Source organism: Protobothrops mucrosquamatus, unplaced genomic scaffold, assembly GCF_001527695.2.
Source record: "Protobothrops mucrosquamatus isolate PMUCROS unplaced genomic scaffold, P.Mucros_1.0 scaffold1690, whole genome shotgun sequence".
In the NCBI taxonomy this organism is placed as follows: Eukaryota; Metazoa; Chordata; class Lepidosauria; order Squamata; family Viperidae; genus Protobothrops; species Protobothrops mucrosquamatus.
The window spans coordinates 164,745-183,975 of record NW_015387843.1 but is presented as its reverse complement, the minus strand read 5'-3'; the positions used below and the strand labels follow the sequence as shown (position 1 = coordinate 183,975).

Sequence of the window (19,231 nt, the reverse complement as noted above, 5' to 3'; positions counted from 1 at the left end):
TAGCCAGTGGGGTGTGGCCCAGTGACTCAGCGGAATTGTCTGGCCCGGCGTGTCTGCTGCTGCGCACGCCTATCTCTTCGACGCTGGCGTGGATCCAGCCAAAACTTATCCTCTTCTGATTCCGATACTTCTGGCTCCTGGCCAGTCCCAGAAGTACCGGGCTCCTGGCCAAGTCCAGAAACACCGGGCTCCTGGCCAATCCCAGAAACACCGGGCTCCTGGCCAAACTCCTCGCTGTCGGAAGGCACCGAAGGCTGCACCAGAGGGGAAGGGCCGGGAGAGAGAGGCCTAGCCATCTCCTCTCCGTCATGTTCAGAGCCTTCCTCCTCTGATGAGAGGGACCCACCGGACGGAGCCACAACACATGGGTGCCAGAGGCGGCACTCAGAGCCCTCTCTGTGGGCACGCGCGCCGTCGCCCCAGTCCTAGGCCTTCAGCTGGGTTTTATAAAACCTTTTTGCTTTAGGCCTCCGCCGCCGTGTGCAAAAAAAAAAAAGGTTCAATCAATCAGTCAATTTCAACTTCTCGCGGGGAAAAAAAAAGATCTTGCAAAGTTGGAATTGATTGATTGAACTTTTTAGTCCCACCCAGTCTGGCGTTACCACCGCAGCCACGCCCACCCAATTGGCCACACCCACTTAATTGGCTACACCCACCCGGCACCCGACAATGCATAAGTGGGTTTTGTGTTGCAGTTTGGGCACTCGGTCTCTAAAAGGTTCGCCATCACTGGGTTAGATGGAGAGAGGTTTTTCCGCGGACCGGAGGGGGCGTGGTTTTATGTGCTGCCTGTATCCTGCGGGTGGGGCTTTCCTTGTTTGTGTGGACCGGTTGCTGGCATGCCGCGGCCCGGTACTGGTCCATGGACTGGGGGTTGGGGACTCCTGCTCTAAGGTATCTGTCTGAGAGACGGAGTCTGTGCAGAAAATCTGAGGATAATTGGGCAGATTTCAGTCTTCCTGTAAACCCCTGGTAAAATTCCACATTTTGCTGAAACCTGCTCCAGCCAGATTGCTGTGCCTGGGTTGACCCTCTTCTCCATCCTGAGGTATTTGCTATTCCAGACCATCAGCTCATTGCAGAAGCCCTGAGATTAGAGCTGCAGCAATATGGTTGCCAATGTCTGCCTTCTCCAACCGTTCTCTTAGTCAGTTCCTATCATCCCCAACCTTCATGGGTTTTCTAGTGCAGGGAATATAAAACGGTGGAACCATTCCAAGAAAAAGTGTGAAGACACCACCAAACTCTTTGGATTATTTGTGAATGTAGAAACTGCCAGCTAACTGTGTGTTTAATATTCCATTGTTTGCCATGGTAATTTTTTAAAAATTAAAAATGATCTCCTTTAACTTTTCCCCCCCTATAGAGTAGCAGCATAGAGTAGTATAACTATCACTCCATGTGACATAAGGGTTCTCGAATGGAAAGCACAGAGCAAGGAGTTATTTTGCACTATGGACTGTTTTCTTCCCAGGTTGCATCACTGGAAATGGCCATGTTCAGTTCAGAACATTTTCAACATTGCTGATGTACAGTGCTAAAGTGTGTGTTATGGTTATGATTAATAATGACAGATTGAGTAGTTCCTCTTGGCTTTTGTCTTTGAACCCAGAGCAATTAGAGTTGCCCTGTAATTATTGCTCAAATTTAGTTGTCAAATTTAATTTAGATGGACTCCCACTGATGTCATCTTGTGTTCTGAGGGTTTACCTCAAAGCTGCAGCAGTTTTTTCTCCCACACAGTAGCACTTCTGGCTTTCTGGCCCAGGAAACCCCCCCCCCCCCGTTTCCTCCTTTTCTGCGAAGGCAGGTCCAGCCGAGATGGAGTAAGATTACGATAACTGAATATTATAAGTCTGAAAGCGCTTCCCCTCCCCCAGCCTTTACATTCCAGCATATTAGGGAGGGTCCCTTTTACGATACTTTCTCCACCCCATCACTCCTTTGGACTATGATTTCTCTTATCAGATCTTTGTCCAGCTTTTCCTCCTGTCTCCCAAGGTTATTCTCACAGCCTCTTATATCTACACAAATAGGAGAATGCAGCTGAAGTTGGATTCAGGCTCTTTTGAATGCCGAGCTTTGCAACTCTTTCCAGTTTGTCCCCCACCCCTTCCTCCCTCCCGTTGCAAAGCACCAGGTTGCTGCTTGAAGGGTTTTTTTTTGAATAACTGTGTTGATAATTGTGTTGCTTTAAAACAGCGTTTTCCAACCATGGCAAGTTTACAGATGTGTGAATTTCTGGGGAATACTGGGAGTTGAAATTCACACATCGTAAAACTTGTCAAGGTGGAGAAATCAATGCTTTAAACTGAAAACTCGTGGCGGTGGGGAAAAATTCTTGTTGTGTGAGGACAAGTTGTAAGTCACCTTTTTCAGTACCATCATAACTTCCAGTAGTTGTTGATTATAAGTTGAAGAGTATCTGGAATGTCCTGGGGGTGTTTTTCTTTTTTCCTGGGTCTTAATCAACCAGAAAGTTTATATAACTCTTCTCAAAGGAGTCTTCCAGTGAGAGAATATGTTGCTGATGATCTGACACCAAGCTCTTTCTTTTTTTCTGTTCCAGAATAAAGTCTTGAATGTGGATGGTGTCAAAGTAAAACTGCAGGTAAGCCAAGCCATGTGTCAGTGTTGATCCTGAATGTTTTGCTGTTTGTTGCAGGTGTGGCTTCTGTAGAGCAACCAGCGTCCTGTTCGATTCAGATGTTGTTTATTTGTTAGCATCTCTCCTAGTCGCCTCCTGGACACAGAACAACTTGTTACAGGCAGAGGGAACAGCCAGCCTGAGCCGACTTGGAGGAGATGTTCCCATAAAGGCCTTCTGTACCAACCCAACATGGGTTTATAGATTAAACTAACACTTTCAATTCTTCTCAAAAACCTAAAGAAGCCAGAGCTGCATCTGAAATATTGAAGTTATACTGCCAAACTAAAGTTCTATTGCTGGATGGAATTCCAAAAATAGAGTAGAGTAGAGTAGAGTAGAGTAGAGTAGAGTAGAGTAGAGTAGAGTAGAGTAGAGTAGAGTAGAGTAGAGTAGAGTAGAGTAGAGTAGAGTAGAGTAGAGTAGAGTAGAACAGAACAGAACAGAACAGTACAGAATAGAATAAACAACTTGACTTTAATGGCCAAGTGTGATTGGACACACAAGAAATTTGTCTCCAGCATATACATACAAGCAACAAAGTGATAAATCATAAATCAGTCATAAGATACAATCATAAATAATAAAATATAACCAACAAAGTGATAATCATAAAATATACAAGGTTTGAGAAATAGTGATGTTTTATTGTCCTTAAGCAGCACATTGTAGACCTGAACATGAGGCTCTGCTTTTCCTCAAACCTATTTGCTCTCAATTTTCTGTCCCAAGTGTTCCAGGTATCTTTTTTGCCCATCTCCTGGCAAACTAACACCCACCCAGTGGTCTCTGGTCAGGAAGAGACGCAAGTGGGCAATCTAATCCAGCACCATAGCAGCCGCTGTATAAGTGCTTAACTAGATTCATCAAAGAATTTCCCATGGTGTTGCTGGTTGCCCTCAAGCATCTGTGGTAATCCAAGCAGATCCAGAAAGCACCTGTGATGGATCAAAGACCACTATGCTGCAGAGGTTGATAATGGTGACTAGCCTCAGGCTGATCACAAAATGACCTGCCCATGGCAAAGAACTACTTATCAAGTGTTCCATCTTCAGCTCATGCTCTGATCCACCTTCATAGGTTAAGCCAGCTGTCCCTTCAGACAAGCTCAGGTTGTCGTGCCAGGTTCTGTCATCTCCTACTGAGGTCTCTTTGCAGAACCTTCACATATAACAACCACTGTATGACTAATTGTGGGAAGTGATAGTCAGAACAAATCCTAAAGAGCCCCATGGCTGATCTGAAATGTCTGTTCATTGATGATGGTCATAGCCTTCTTTCTCAATAATGTCTATGATGTACAAGTTTGCCTCCCTCACTGATTCCCTTATCTCACTTGGCTAGATTATATCCATGCCACTATGACCATCCACCTCCTCCTTCATTTCACATATATGAAGTTATCCATCTGAACCTTCTTTACCGGTGTAATTCTCCCCTGAGATGCTTCCACCGTCTTTCCACCAAACAATGCATGCTGCCTCCTCTTTGCCAACATAACTTTTCAGTAAAGTATTATACTCTTGGTAAAATCATGTCCCAGGAGTTTCCTTTTCTGGAAATGCCAACTGGGCAGTTGACAGTCCTCCTCTTTGCCTCTTAATGTTCTCTTTGGTCAACATTATTCTTTGTTCTTCTCTTCTACAACTGCTTTCTTCTTCATTCATTTCTGCACACGTTCTCCTTCACCCCTTTCACTTTCTCTGCACTTTCAGTTGTCCAGGTAACTTCCTTCCATATTGATCTCCTGCCAGCCCTATCATTCCTCAGCATACTACACTTTCTGTCCCTGTTGATGGACTCTTGGGTCATTTGCAAAATGGAGGTGGGGAAGCCATTCCATTCCTTCAAGAAGAGAAGTGCCAAAACTGCAAAACCGCTGAGCAGTTATTGGACTGCTTGCCATTTTTAAAACTGGCAGTTATCTTGCCTTCTTCCAGGAGCTTCAATTCACACACACCGCAGAGGGTCTGTGACAATTCACTGCAGCCAACTCGCCACAGCCAGTTCACTACGGCCAACTTGCCACGGCCAACTCACCATGGGACAAGAGTTACACTAATATCAAAGAAATGGGGAAGTAAAATCATTAAAGAAAGGACGCAAAAGGAGAAACAGAATGAAATGTGAATGACAAAAATTAAGGTAGTTTGAGTTGAAAGTAACACAGTCGAGTCATTTGATGAACTTCCATGACTGAAGGTACAACCCAAATTTTAGTTTTAGTCCTCCACCTTAACCATTCCGCCTGAGTATGTACCCCACTGTGCATGGAAGAATGGCCTTTAGCCGAGATGCACGCTGGTTCTAGCACTCAAGATGATTAATTTGTTTATTTTTTAAAAGCAAATATTTCAGTCTGTATATTACCTGCCATAATTGAAGTTCATTATGAAGTCCAAGTAGATAAATATTGGAAAGTAGTCATTCAGTGGAAAAGTTGTGACGTGAATAATAAGTTACAAACACTGCCATACCAAATAGCAATGCTGCACCAAGAATTCTGATTAGTATTTTAAAGGAGATGAGAACTGTGATCTTCCAGATCTACAGGTCCCAGCTTCGTTCACTATTCCCCAAGATGGTGTCGTGGGAACAACACCTGAATAATCACAAGTTTCCCACCAGAAGTGCTACAGAGACAGTATGTGTGAATAACAACAACAGCAGCAACAACAACAACTCTTGGAATAAGATGGGGAAGGCTGAGTTGGGTTTTTCCCTGTAACCCATTCGAGTGTGAAGCTTTGTGGTGGTAATTTTTCTATGAGGCAAACATTGACTAAACATGCAGCGCAACATCTATGATGAGACTTTGCACACTGCTCATAATTTAAGAAGTTGCTAACAAGATGACATTATTGCTCTTATTCTATTTTTAATCCATTTTCTTTCTATTTTTGAGTAGGCTCAGACGCTTCTTGTTTATTCACAGGTATATGAATTAGATTTTTTTTAAAAGAAATCAAATTTATCTTAACCACCAATTCTTTCAGGCAAATCTGCCATCTTTCTTCTGGTGGGTGGTGCACGCACTAATTTAATAAAGCATTTTACCAGAGAATCTAAGCTTAATCTTTTCTAATGAGTTCTCCCTGTCTTGTTTTGCTCTGCTTATCTAAGAACTGCACATCAATCAAATAAGTAAACAATTTCCTTGCACCTTAGTGATTAAGAGGGAAAACACCCACCATTTTTTGAAGGACTGAGCCTTTTTTTTTTAATTCCTTGTGGAAAAATCACCCCTCTGACCATGGAACCCATAAACCCAATTTGAAAAACCCCAGTGGAAAAAAATATTTTGCAGGATCCAGTGACCAGTGATCAGTCACCGAGACCAGAGGTTTAGCCATCTGAGCTTTTGGACTTGTGCTGAAGCCCATCCTCAAGGAACTTCTCTCTAGCAATTTTGGGCTATTCTGTGTGTAGTATTTATGTGGTGCCTGGTTGTGTGTGGCTTTTTGGTTGTTGACTGGGGTGTTCATGGTCGGCTATTAAGTCATTGGCTGTTGTTTCCTTCTAAAAGCTCGGAAGACTGAAACTTTGGTCCCAGTGACCGACCCAGATTGGATCTTAAATAATAATAATAATAATAATAATAATAATAATAATAATAATAATAATAATAATAATAATAATAATAATAATAATAATAATAATAATAATAATAATAATAATAATAATAATAATAAAGTTGGAAGGGACTTTGGAGGTCATCTAGTCCAACCCCCTGCTCAGGCAGGAACCCTACACCATTTCGGACAAATGGCTGTCCAGTCTCTTCTTAAAAACTTCCAGTGTTGGAGCATTCACCATTTCTGGAGGCAGGTTGTTCCATTGATTAATTGTTCTAACTGTCAGGAAGTTTCTCCTTAGTTCTAAGTTGCTTCTCTCCTTGATTAGTTTCCATCAGTTGCTTCTTGTCCTGCCTTCAGATGCCTTGGAGAATAGCTTGACTCCCTCTTCTTTGTGGCAGCCCCTGAGATATTGGAAGACTGCTATCATGTCCCCCCTCGTCCTTCTCTTCGTTAAACTAGACATGCCCAATTCCAGCAACCGTTCCTTATATGTTTTAGCCACCAGTCCCCTGATCATCTTTGTTGCTCTTCTCTGTACTCTTTCTAGAGTCTCAATATCTTTTTACATCATGGTGACCAAAACTGGATGCAGTATTCCAAGTGTGGCCTTACCAAGGCATTGTAAAGTGGTATCAATACTTCACGTGATCTTGATTCTATCCTGCAACATTATCCTAGGACATGTAGATTCGCCTTCATTGGTGAAAATTATTTTGTTATCTATAAATTACATTTCATAGATATAAAACTGCAGTTTTTTCAACATAAATATTTCCTATATATTGGTCCCCAGTATGGAAGAAATTGAAAAATTCAGCTAATGGTTGGAAATGCCACACTAATTCAAATGAGACAGGTGAAGGCTCCCTTTATGTAGAAACGCAATACGCCTCAGATGAAATAGTTTGGCGTTTCCAACAATTAGCTGAATTTTTCAGTTTCTTCCACACATTAATAAGTTGCTCTGGAAGGCTCACTGAGTTTGGAACAGTTCATTTTCTTTTGAACTGCACACCAATTGTGTGGAAAGTAACAAGAGAACAAAGAAAGTGAACCCCGAGGAACCGTACAATGAAGAAGGGCTGATATTACTCCAGGCCCGCCTGTCTAGCATGAGTTGGACAAGGATCTCATGAACTTTCTTTCTTCCCATATTTGAATGTTCTGTTGCTGGAAGACTGAAGGGGCCATTTAGAAATTTGGTCTGTAATTTTGAAAGCATCTGTTTGCTCTCACTTTTCCCCCACTTCTGAAGTTAAATTTACTCAAAAGTATACAAGGTAATTCTGAGCATATGCTTAAGACTAAATTGCTTAGGCGTTCGTATGAACACCTTTTTTTATTTACTATTTATTTTTTGCAAAAAAAAAAAAAAGGTTTGGTCACTTTATTTATTTATTTTTGCTCATTTAACCTAGACATAAAATTGTGTGTGTTGTCCTCTTATATCCCCTGGATGGAAGAAGTGTGAGATATGGACAGATGTTAACAATATTTGCCTGGCACAATAAGATCACAAATAAGTTTAAATAATTAACTGTGGATGCCAAGACTGACACAACTATTTGCCTAAAGAAGCTGGAGAGACTTTTCTCTGAGTATCATCCCCCACCCATGGTAAATTCCATCAGACAAATGTATTGATATTCCTAAAAGAGTCCCTCAGCCACAACAATAGTATTTTTTAAACATTTCACTGACCATTAAAAAAACGAAGCGGTCACTTTTCCTCGAGAAACTGTATCCGTTTGGATCCAGATCAAAACAGCCTCACTTGATCTATTTGAACTGAATGTAAAACGGTACTTGTGGCTAAGTTATATCCAATTTATTGAAAGGGAAAATTTGTGTTTGGGATTTGTAATACTTGTACAGCAAGACAATAGTTGTATTCTCCTTTCTCCCTCTGGGTGGACTCTCTGGATATTTATATTCATTAATTTAATACATTTATACGGTTGCACAGCTCACACTTGGTGACATCAACACTTGGGTCTAGGACAGGGGTAGGCAACCTTGGCTCTTTTATGACTCGTGGACTTCAACTCCCAGAATTCCTGAGCCAGCATAGCTGGCTCAGGAATTCTGGGAGTTGAAGTCCACGAGTCATAAAAGAGCCAAGGTTGCCTACCCCTGGTCTAGGACAACTCACCTCAGCCAACCCGCCACAGAACAACTCGCCGTGGGACAAGAGTCACACTAATATCAAAGAAATGGCGGAATAGAACAATTAAAGAAAGGATGCAAAAGGAGGGACAGAATGAAATGTGACTGATACAAATTAAAACATTTTTTAAATTATTTTGAATAATTAAATTGAATTGTTCCATGGTGAGTTGTCCTGCGGTGAACTGGCCATGGCAAGTTGGTCATGGTGAGTTGTCCCATTCTGTCCACACTTTGCCCGCACTTTTTCAAGTGGTTTTCTGCTTTTTGCCCTTTTCAGATTTGGGACACTGCTGGCCAGGAGAGATTCCGCAGTGTCACCCACGCTTACTACCGGGATGCCCACGGTAAGAACCTCTTGTGACGTTTTGAGAAGTCGGTTCCTTGTGGAAGAAGGCTGCCATCTTGAATACACTGTAAAAGCCCTGCCTGTGGTCTTCCCTTTCGATTTTTATATTGAAAATTGAGCCTCGGAAGACGATAAGAAATGTATTTCACACGCTTGCTTACTTGTGAAAATGATGCTGCTTGTTCATTTTCCCAGGCTAGGAACATTATCAGTTGTTGGTTGTACCAGCCAGTCAGAGCTTGTTAAAAGAGAAAGAGTAAGAAAGGATATAAACAAGCAAGTTTGTAAGTGAGGAAAGATGAAGGAATCGGAAATTGAGGGTGATAGATTCAAACATTTTTGTACCAAGAATTGAAAAATAGCCAAGTGAGGTAATCACTGTCTGAAATTACTGTTCGCAAAGTGGAATGAGCATTAAAATTGCTCTCTAGTTCTGCCCGAGCTTTTAGAACAATTAACCAGTGGAACAACCTGCCTCCAGAAGCGGTGAATGCACCAACACTGGAAGTTTTTAAGAAGAGACTGGACAGCCATTTGTCCGAAAGGGTATAGGGTTTCCTGCCTGAACAGGGGGTTGGACTTGATGACCTCCAAAGTCCCTTCCAACTTTATTATTATTATTATTATTATTATTATTATTATTATTATTATTATTATTATTATTATTATTATTATTATGGATTATCACACAGTCAGCCAAATGTTCAGACTGGATTTGGCATTTTGTCTACCTATCGAGTCCTTACCAAGGACCTCGGATATTATTATTATTATTATTATTATTATTATTATTATTATTATTATTATTATTATTATTATTATTATTATTATTATTATTATTATTATTATTATTATTAATCATCACACAGTCAGCCAGATATTCAGACTGGATTTGGCATTTTTGCCTACTTCTCGAGTCCTTACCAAGGACCTGGGATAGGCAATGTGGATGTTTGATGGTATTACAGATATCGTCGCAGGATGGAAGCAGTTCCTAGTAAGGCCGCCTTTTGCAATTGACTAATAGCAAATTTGTCAATGCCAATGGTGTTTAAGTGGTGCTCAAGTTGTTTTGGGATTGCACCCAAGGCACCTATTACTATTGCGTACTATCCTTGCTTGCTTTTGCCACAGTCTTTCTATTTCTATTTGTAGGTTTTTGTATTTTGTTATCTTCTCCAGTTCTTTCTCGTCTATTCTGCTGTCTCCAGGCACTGCCACATCCACTATTCAGACTTTTTTGTCTTTCTTATCGACAGTTGTTCAGTCTGGGGTGTTATGTTGCAGGTGCTTGTCTGTTTGAATTCTGAAGTCCCAGAGCAGTTTAATTTTATCATTTTCTATGACTTTCTCTATTTTATGATCCCAGCAGTTTTTGCTTACAGGCAAATGATATTTCTTGCAGATCTTGCAATGCACCATTGTTGCTACTTTGTCATGCCGCTGCTTGTAGTCAGTCTGTGCAATCTTCTTGCAGCAGCTTACCAGGTGGTCCACTGTTTCTTTAGCTTCTTTGCATAGGCGGCACTTACTGTCTGTTGCTGTCTTCTCAATTTTGACTTTATATGCATTTGTCCTTAAGGCTTGGGCTTGTGCAGCCAGAATTAGTCCCTCGGTCTCTTTCTTCAATTTTCCTGCTCTTAGCCATTGCCAGGTCTTGTTATTATCTGCTTTCCCAGCTACTTTTTTTAATGTACTGGCCTTGAGCGCTTTGTCTTCCCATGCCTCTATTCTGTTCTTCATTTGGTCTTTCTTGTAGGCCAGTTTGGTCTCTCCAGTAGTCAGTAAGCCTTCCTGATATACTAATTTCAGTGCATCTTCATCATTGTCCTTCAGATATTCTTCCAAAGTCATTTCTTCTTCTTCTTCAACCATCTGATGTACTTGCAGCATTCCACGTCCACCTATTTGCCTTGGTAGATAAAGTCTGTCAATGTCACTTCGTGGATGAAGGGCATGATTCATTGTCATTATTTTTCTGGTCTTCCTATCCATTGCTTTTAGTTCTGCTTGAGTCCAGTCCACTATTCCAGCTGTGTATCTAATGACTGGAATTGCCCAGGTGTTGATTGCCTTTATGGTATTTCCTCCATTGAGTTTGGACTTTAAGATCTTCTTCACTCTCTTGATGTATTCACCTCTAATCTTTTTCTTGACTTCAGTGTGCTTGATGTTGTCAGCTTGAAGGATACCCAAGTATTTGTAGTAATCTTCCTCATTCAGACTCTTAATGTTATTTTCGTGGGGCATCTTGATTCCTTCAGTTTTCACTATTTTTCCTTGTTTGATAGTAGGTGTGGCACACTTGTCCAAGCCAGACTCCATTGCAATATCTTGGCTATATATACGGACAGTGTTGAGCAGCAATTCTATTTCAGATGATGTTTTTCCATATAGCTTCAGATCATCCATGTAAAGGAGGTGGGATAGTCTGGCAGATGTTTTTGATGTTTGATAGCCATGTCCTGAGTTATTCAGTATTGTTGACAGAGGAAACAGTGCAATAACAAATAGTAATGGTGATAATTAATCTCCTTGAAATATTCCTCTCTTGATGTTAACCTCTCCCAGTCTCTCACCATTGACCTGCAACTGTGTCTTCCATTCTGCCATCGATCTTTGCACAAATTTTCTGATGTTTCTACTGACTCCTGTTATTTCTAGGCACCTGATTATCCAGTCATGTGGCAGAGAGTCAAATGCCTTTTTGTAGTCAATCCATGCCACATTCAGGTTGGTCTTCCTTTTCTTGCAGTTTTCCAAAATCATTTTGTCTATTAGGAGTTGATCTTTTGTTCCTCTGCTATTGGGTCGGTTTCCTTTCTGCTCAGGTGGAAAGAGTTTGTTTTCAATTAGATGCTGTTGTACTACATCAGCTACTACACCAGTTAGCAATTTGAAAGTTGTTGGTAAGCAGGTAATTGGCCTGTAGTTGCCTGGTGTTGCCCCTTTTGCTGGATTTTTCATTATTAGATAGGTTTTCCCAGTTGTTAGCCACTTTTCAATTTCTCCTCCTTGTACTATATTGTTGAACTGTTTGGCAATGAGTGGATGTATAACAGTTAGATGTTTCAACCAAAACTCATGCAGTTCATCTTCACCTGGTGCTGACCAATTTTTGATCTTCCTTGCTCTTTTTTCTACCATTTTTGTTGTTATTACTAGTTCTTTCATTTCAACTTCTGTTTTATTTGCATCCACCTCTTTTAACCAAGCCGCATCCTTGTTGTATTTCTTTGGGTTATCCCATATCTGCTTCCAGAACTGCACTGTTTCTTCCTTNTGTTTGTTTTTCTTCTTTGTTGATTTTGCATCCCAGGTATTCAGTTATAACTGCAGCTGTGCTGTACATTAGTTGGTTTGTTTCTTGCAGTGAATTGGTGCTTATACTTGATATTGCAGTATTTGCATCTTTTAAGGCTTGTGCTAGCTGTTTCTTTGGAACAGGTTTCAATGCAGGCAGCCTTATTCTGTTGTTTCTGTGCTGTTCTAGATGCTCAGTTATTCTTTGTTTCAATTCTTTTATTTCTTTAGTCAGTGGGTTTTGTTCTTCCTGAGGAACAGGTGCCTGGTTTCCAAATGAGAACAGTTGTATATCTCTGCTGGATTCCTCCACTGCCATCTCCCCCTGGTTTGCCTCTACATTCTGAATTACTTCTGGCAAGGCTTTGATTTCTTTGCCCTGGGTAAACCTTTGCAGTTCGTCCAATTCTGTTTTTGTGAATACTTTATTTCGTATTATAAATCGGCGTTGATCTGCTAGTCTCTCTTCTGTTATTTCTGATTCTAGATGTTGTTCTTTCCAGAACTGGTGCATTCATTTTAGATATCCTCTTCTTGTTGGACTTGATCTGTAGTAACAGATCGTTATTTTATTATTATTATTATTGTTGTTGTTGTTGTTGTTGTTTGTTTCAATAACAGCATAATATTTTGTTGATTCCCTTCATGGATAATCACCATGTAATGGGAGGAGATTTGTCCACCACGGGATGTTATGAACTATACCAGTGATGGTGAACCTTTTAGAGACCGAGTGCCCAAACCGCAACCCAAAACCCACTTATCACAAAGTGCAGGGCCGCATCAGCATTGTGGTGCCCTCGGGGGGGGGGGCAGGGAGGCACCTCTGAGTGCCGCCTCTGGCACGCAAAAACTGGGGGCGCAAAAATGGGTCACTGTGCTGCAAGGCACAAAAATGTCCGCTGCTGCACTGCAGAGTGCAGATACAAGGCACTGCACCACGCAAGAATGGGGCAAGGCTAGTGAGCATCACGCAGGCACTAGCCCCACCCCATTTGCAGCAGGTGCATGCTCGCGGCCCCGTGCGCGCATGCAAGCATGTAAAATGCTTTCCCCTCCCTTTTCTTCCAGTCCACCAATTGACAATGGTTGGTGACCTCTGCTCTACCACCTTACTTGAGCTTGCTAGTTTGCCGCTTCACCTCCTTTGTACTGGGTGGGGCTCCTGCTCCAGGCAGTGGTGGTGGCCTGATGGACCTGCTGCTGGCAGCAGTGGCACGTGTGCCAACAGAGAGGGCTCAGTGCCGTCTCTGGCACGCGTGCCATAGGTTCGCCACCACTGAACTATACTTTTGGTCCAGAAGGGTCACCCTTGATGGCCATGGGATAGACAACTGCAATCCCCTAGAGAAGGAAATGAGATCCTCCTCCCCACCAGCATTCTATCCAGAGAACCCAGTGGACATTAAGAACCAGGATAGAGTCAACATGCAACTGGAAGATAAGTTCCTGGGGTGGTAAATATCCAGGAAACTGTTGAGGAAGAACAGAGGGTGAGTATCAGTAGCATTACTGCTGGTGATATGACTGGATTAAAGCTGGAAGGACAACCAGCTGCCATTGTGCCCAGAAGCAAACTGTGAAGATATATATACTCTTGGTACATGGAATGACAGAACCATAAGCACAGATAATCTCAGAACTGAAATGTCAAGGCTGAAGTTTGACATTCTGGCAGTTGCAGAGCTGAAATAGACTGGAATGAGTCAATTCACATCTGAAGACCATCTAATCCTCTAGTGATCCTGAATTGTAGACGATATGTATTTAATTTAATTTAATTTAATTTAGAGGCTGCCTGATTCTGGATACCTTCCAAAGAATAATAAATAAAAGATCATGCTCATCTGGAGAAAAGATCAACGCCAAAGAAAAACTAACAGGGATTCAACAACCACCCTTCCCCAAGGTATGGGTCTCCCCAAGTCAGGTTTTCAAGGATTTACAGAACCTCATCAGGGTGAGAGCTGTATGGATTTCAGGGCAAAGGCTGTTCCAGAGGCAAACAAGCATCCAACAAAGAAGAAACAATATCTAGATCCCAAAAGATGACATTGTTGAACAAAGGGATCTAGAGCATACCCACACTGTCTCATCTTACAGGATGATTATTGGCTTTAAGTGGTCCTTCAAATAACCAGACCCTCTATTAGGAAGGGCTTGGTAGGTGATAACCAGCACCTTGAATTGCACATGGAGGCCAAATGGCAACTACTACAGCATGTAGAGCAGTAGTGGTTGCACCGCTGGATCCACTGTAGGGCCTCCCAGCCTGGGAGCAGATGCAGCTGTTGCAATAGAAGGACCCATGCAAAAATCTCTCCTGGCAGAGTTGCCACCTGCTCTTTCAGCAGAATCTGGAGCCCAGGACAACTTCCAGATAGTACCCCAGTCTCAAATAGGGAATTATGACCCCCTCCAAGACCAAAGATGAAAAGTCCCAAATTCCATGAGGCCCAAGTATATACAGACCCTTGTCAGGATTGAACCTGAGTCTGTTTCTCCTCATCCAGACCCAAAGAGTCTTACAGATACTGGGTTAGTACATTAATAGCTTCACCTGTACTACCCAGGGTTGAGATGTGCAGTTGGGGGTCATCTGCATACAAGAGTCCAAATTCACAGTTGACCTGACCCAACCGTTTCGTGGGAAAGTTAAACAGAAGATGCAAGAACATTTGAACTCTGAGGCACCCAACAAATAAAATTTACAGGCATAACCTCTTTCCCTCATTAATACGGAATGGAACCAATCATAGAAGGACTAAGTCTACTGTAACATGGTGGACCCACTGCCAAACCCCAAGGCCAGTCCAGAGAGATACCAAGATTGATGACATCATAAGTCACTGAGAGATTAAGGAACATAAGGATAGATACACCAATCTGTCGACTCTGTAAACCTAACCCAGCCTAAGAAACTAACACCATATAATGTAGAATTACTTTTATTTGAACAGCTGTAGCAACAGATTCTTGAAATGTTTGAATGGGCTTCCCCCTTCCTCAATTTATCGTCATGTGAATTAGGGAGGAGTCTGTCTCAGACATTTATTCACATTTGGAAGAGGTTCAAGCTGTGCTTGTCTGATCATTGTTCTGTGGTGACTCTTCTTGTTTCTTCTAAGGCTAACAAAGGCTCTGTCCTCTACACCAGGGGTCCACAGCATTCCAGCAACTGGTCCACACAAACAAGCAAAGCCCCATCTGTGGGATGCAGGCAGCATGCAAAACCATGCACACTTCAGTCCATGGAAAACCCTTTCTCCATGGAACCAGCCACTGCTCTACACGCACCATTCAAGCTCATTAACAAAAGGTTATCAAAGTCAGTGGTTGGGTATAACACAAGAAATTATAAAATTATCTCACTTTGAATCCAAGCCAAGTGTTATTATGGTGGTCCGTGGCTACCCTTCAAGCAGCGATGTAGAGGAAGCAGAATAATTCTAGAGTGACTTGCAATACCTTCTTAACTCCACCCAAGGAAAGATGCTACAGGCATCTGGAAGTAAAATAACATCTGGAATAACAGGAAAATTTGGACTTTGAGAATGAGACTAATAGAAGACAGATTACTAGACTTCTTCCAAGAACATTCAGGGTTAAGGTACTTTACACATAGACATCACTGAATGGACCACACCAAAAACAAGTTGACTCTGTCCTCTGAAGAAACTCTTTTTGTCAGCAGAAACCAACTCAGACACTGACTGTGTCTCAGGTCACAACCTCCTTCTTGTAAAATTATAACTTGAACTAAAACACACACATCAAATCATCAGGCCAACAAGCTACAACCTCAGCAGTATTCTGAATGTTTATGCAGTAAAAGGAAAGAATAGATTTAATGGATTGTTTTGATAGAGTACCTAAAAAAAATATAAGCTGAAACGAATGATACCATTAAAGATGAATCAAGCAAAAATATCCTGAAATGTAGAAGGCTAAAGGGCTGCTTCTTTACACCTTGAAAAGATGCATGATAAAAGAACGCAAAGATCTATTGGAGAAAGAAGATAGAAATATGATATAGTAGAAATATATGGAACTGCACACACACAAAAGTCCCAAAATCCCTGATATATATGAAGATTTGACCATTGGACGTGAGCCAGATACTCTGAAAGTAAAATTAACTGGCCCTTAGAAAATATTGCTAATGACAAAGCCACCGGAGTTGATGAAATACCAGAGTATCTGTTTAAAATCTTACAAAGTGATGCAGTTAAAGTGCTTCATACAATTTGTAACCAGGTATAAAACACAACAAGGGCCAATAGCCAAGAAACAGGAAAAGAAATAGGCAGAATTCCAAACGACCAAAAATTGTACTTGGAGATAGTCCTTGTTTACCAACTGGCCTTGCTTGGCGACTGTTTGAAGTTGCAACGGTATTAAAAAACAACAACTTTGTGATCAGCCCTCACATTTGTGATCATTGTAGCATCCCACAATCACTTGATCATCTTCGGGTGCTTCACAACCAGTTTCTGATAAGCAGAGTTAATGGAGATTATAGAAGCAAAATCACAAATGTGATCTGTTGCTTAATGATCATAGTGATTTGCCTGACAACTAAAGGGCAAGTGATACTGTAAGCCATTGTAGTCACATGATTTTCCATTTAGAGACTGCAGAACCATGGTGGCACAGTGGTGAGAATTCAGGATTGCAGGCTAACTCTGCCCATTGCTAGCAGTTCGATCCTGACCGGCTCAAGTTTGGCTCAGCCTTCCATCCTTCCCAGTTCAGTAAAATGAGGACCCAGATTGTTGGGGGAAATAGGCTGACTCTGTAAACCACTTAGAGAGGGCTGCAAAGCACTGTGAAGCAGTATACAAGTCTAGGTGCTATTGCTATTGCTATAGCAACACAGTCGCTGGTTCCAATTGTGGTTGTTAAGCAAGCACTACCTGTATCACATATGCTAAGCAGAGAAAACTCAAGGTTTTTCTCCAACAGAACTGGCAATACACAAGCTGGATTCAGAAAGGCCACCCCAGATCACATTATGAAATCTGGTGGATAATTTTAAAAAATCAGAGGGTTCCAAAATGAAATGTGTTTTTGCCTGCTCTTAAACCCTGGGTGCCCAGGGCTATTTCATCTGCCTCCTGAAAGATCTACTACATGGTACAAAGCTATTACAGAATATAGTTGTTCTGCTTCAGATATTGTGAAACCTCCTCTCAGAAGGTAACAAGGAAAACTGGTCATGGAGAGGATGTGTAGCATCCCTGACAATACTGCAGATCCTGGTCAAGCAGCACTTACAGGCCGTGTCCTGGATAGAAGGAACCTCCAATCATCTTTTCTGCCGTCCTCACCACTCGGCACCGCCTTCCTGTCCAAAACAGTAATATTTCCAAAACCAACTCTTAACATGCAATATGGAGCAACTAAAACTGGGAAAAGGTGAGGCCCAAGATTGTTTGCTGGCACTTTATTTACTTAAATCACATGCAGCAATTCTGAATCGGAAGAATCAGAAATTGGGATTAAACCACTGGGAAAACTTCAACAGGCTCAGAGATGCTGACGACGTTACCTGGATGGCTGGAAGCGAGGGAGACATCAGCTCTCTTCTTAAGGATAGAAGGGAGAGTGCTCAATATTTAAAAAGCCCTCAGCTTCTCTCAACAGGCAATGCCAGCTCGATGCAAATGGACAGAGAGGAAGTCGAACAAGCAGCAGACTTTGTCCTCCTGGGGTGAAAACTTCACCGGGGTGGTGACTGGAATAAGGAGAGGTCTCTTACTTGGGAAAAAGACTATGGCAACTCTGGGCAAATACTAAAGTGCAGAAGCCTCAGATTGCAACAGAAGTGGTGATTGTCCAGGCCAAGGTTTTCCCGGCTGTAACGCCTGGCTGTGAAAGCCGGAGTATCAGAAAAGCTGACAAGAAAGAAGGCGTTGGGCTGTGGTGATGGAGAAAATGGCTGATAGCCCCTTGGACAATCAGAGGGCCAAATCATCTGAGGCTGGACGAAGTCAAAAGAGGTTCTCGCTGGAAGCCTGAAGGATGAAACTGAAGCTGAAATACTTTGGATGAACAATGCAAAGATGAGATCTATTGGAGAAGACCCTGATGCTTGGAAGTATGGAAGTGGTAGAAGATGACTGGATATTGTCACGGATGACAGGAGCAGGAGCTTACGAGAACTCTGAGAAACAGTTACAGATGGACAGTCCTGGTGAAAAGATGCTCACTGAATCACAAAGATTAGGAAGTGTCCAAATGAGTAAACCATAGTTTTAGTGGGAATCAATTAAAAGTCATTATGCGTTCAGAGAAGAGCAACTAAGATGATCAAAGGCCTTTATAAAACATACGAAGAACGGCTGCAGGACTTGGGTTTGGCTAGTCTAAAGAAAAGAAGAAATAGGGGAGACATGATAGCAGTATTCCAGTATTTGAGGGGCTGCCACAAAGAAGAGGGGGCCATGTTGCTCTCCAAAGCACGGAAGAGCAGGAGAAGAAACAATGGCTAGAAACTGATCAAAGAGAGAAGCAACCTGGAATTAAGGAGAAACTTCCTAACAGTGAGGACAATTGACCAGTGGAACAGCTTGCCTCAAGAAATCATGGGCGCTCCATCACTGGAGGTTTTTAAGAAGAGCCTAGACAGTCACTTGTCTGAAATGGTGTAGGTTCTCTTGCTTGAGCAGGAGGCTGGACTAGAAGACCTCCAAGGTCCTTTTGAGATTCTATTCTATTCTATTCTATTCTATTCTATTCTATTCTATTCTATTCTATTCTATTCACTGGAGAGCTTTTTAGGATGGTCTTTTGAGCAAAAGGCCCATGAAAATTGTGACTGCAGTTGCTGGACAAAACAGTTCCTAATTTAAAGGGCTGCATTGTTAAGAGTTTGGCAAAAGTATTTTTCTAAGTTTGATGTTAAACTTCCAACTTGAGTGATACCATCACATATTTTTTTGACTATACCTAGATTTGTGGTGATGGAGGCGCCATCATATAAAGATTTGCTATATCAGAGTGGTAGTGGTAACTGGTGCCTCAAATCAATAGAAGTTTTGAAACAGAAAAATCCAGACTTTTCCTGGCTTGTGTATAGACAAATTCAAGAGAGATGGCGAATTGATAAAAAAACTGCTTTTTCCATGGAAGATGGGAATTTTTTGAAACAAGTAAGGGATGATGCTAAAGGACATATCAGAAGGA

General features: G+C 41.8%; 1 protein-coding gene across 1 annotated transcript in view; it reads left to right on the top strand.

The window, feature by feature from the left end:
• Positions 1-2,569: 2,569 nt before the first annotated feature.
• Positions 2,570-19,231, top strand: part of RAB26 (RAB26, member RAS oncogene family) — a gene marked incomplete at its 5' end in the record, with an annotated part of 57,430 nt that continues 40,768 nt past the window's right edge. The window contains 2 exons of the mRNA XM_015822834.1: positions 2,570-2,611; positions 8,672-8,738. Coding sequence (XP_015678320.1) covers positions 2,570-2,611; positions 8,672-8,738 — 109 coding nt within the window. The remainder of the gene's footprint in view (positions 2,612-8,671; positions 8,739-19,231) is intronic.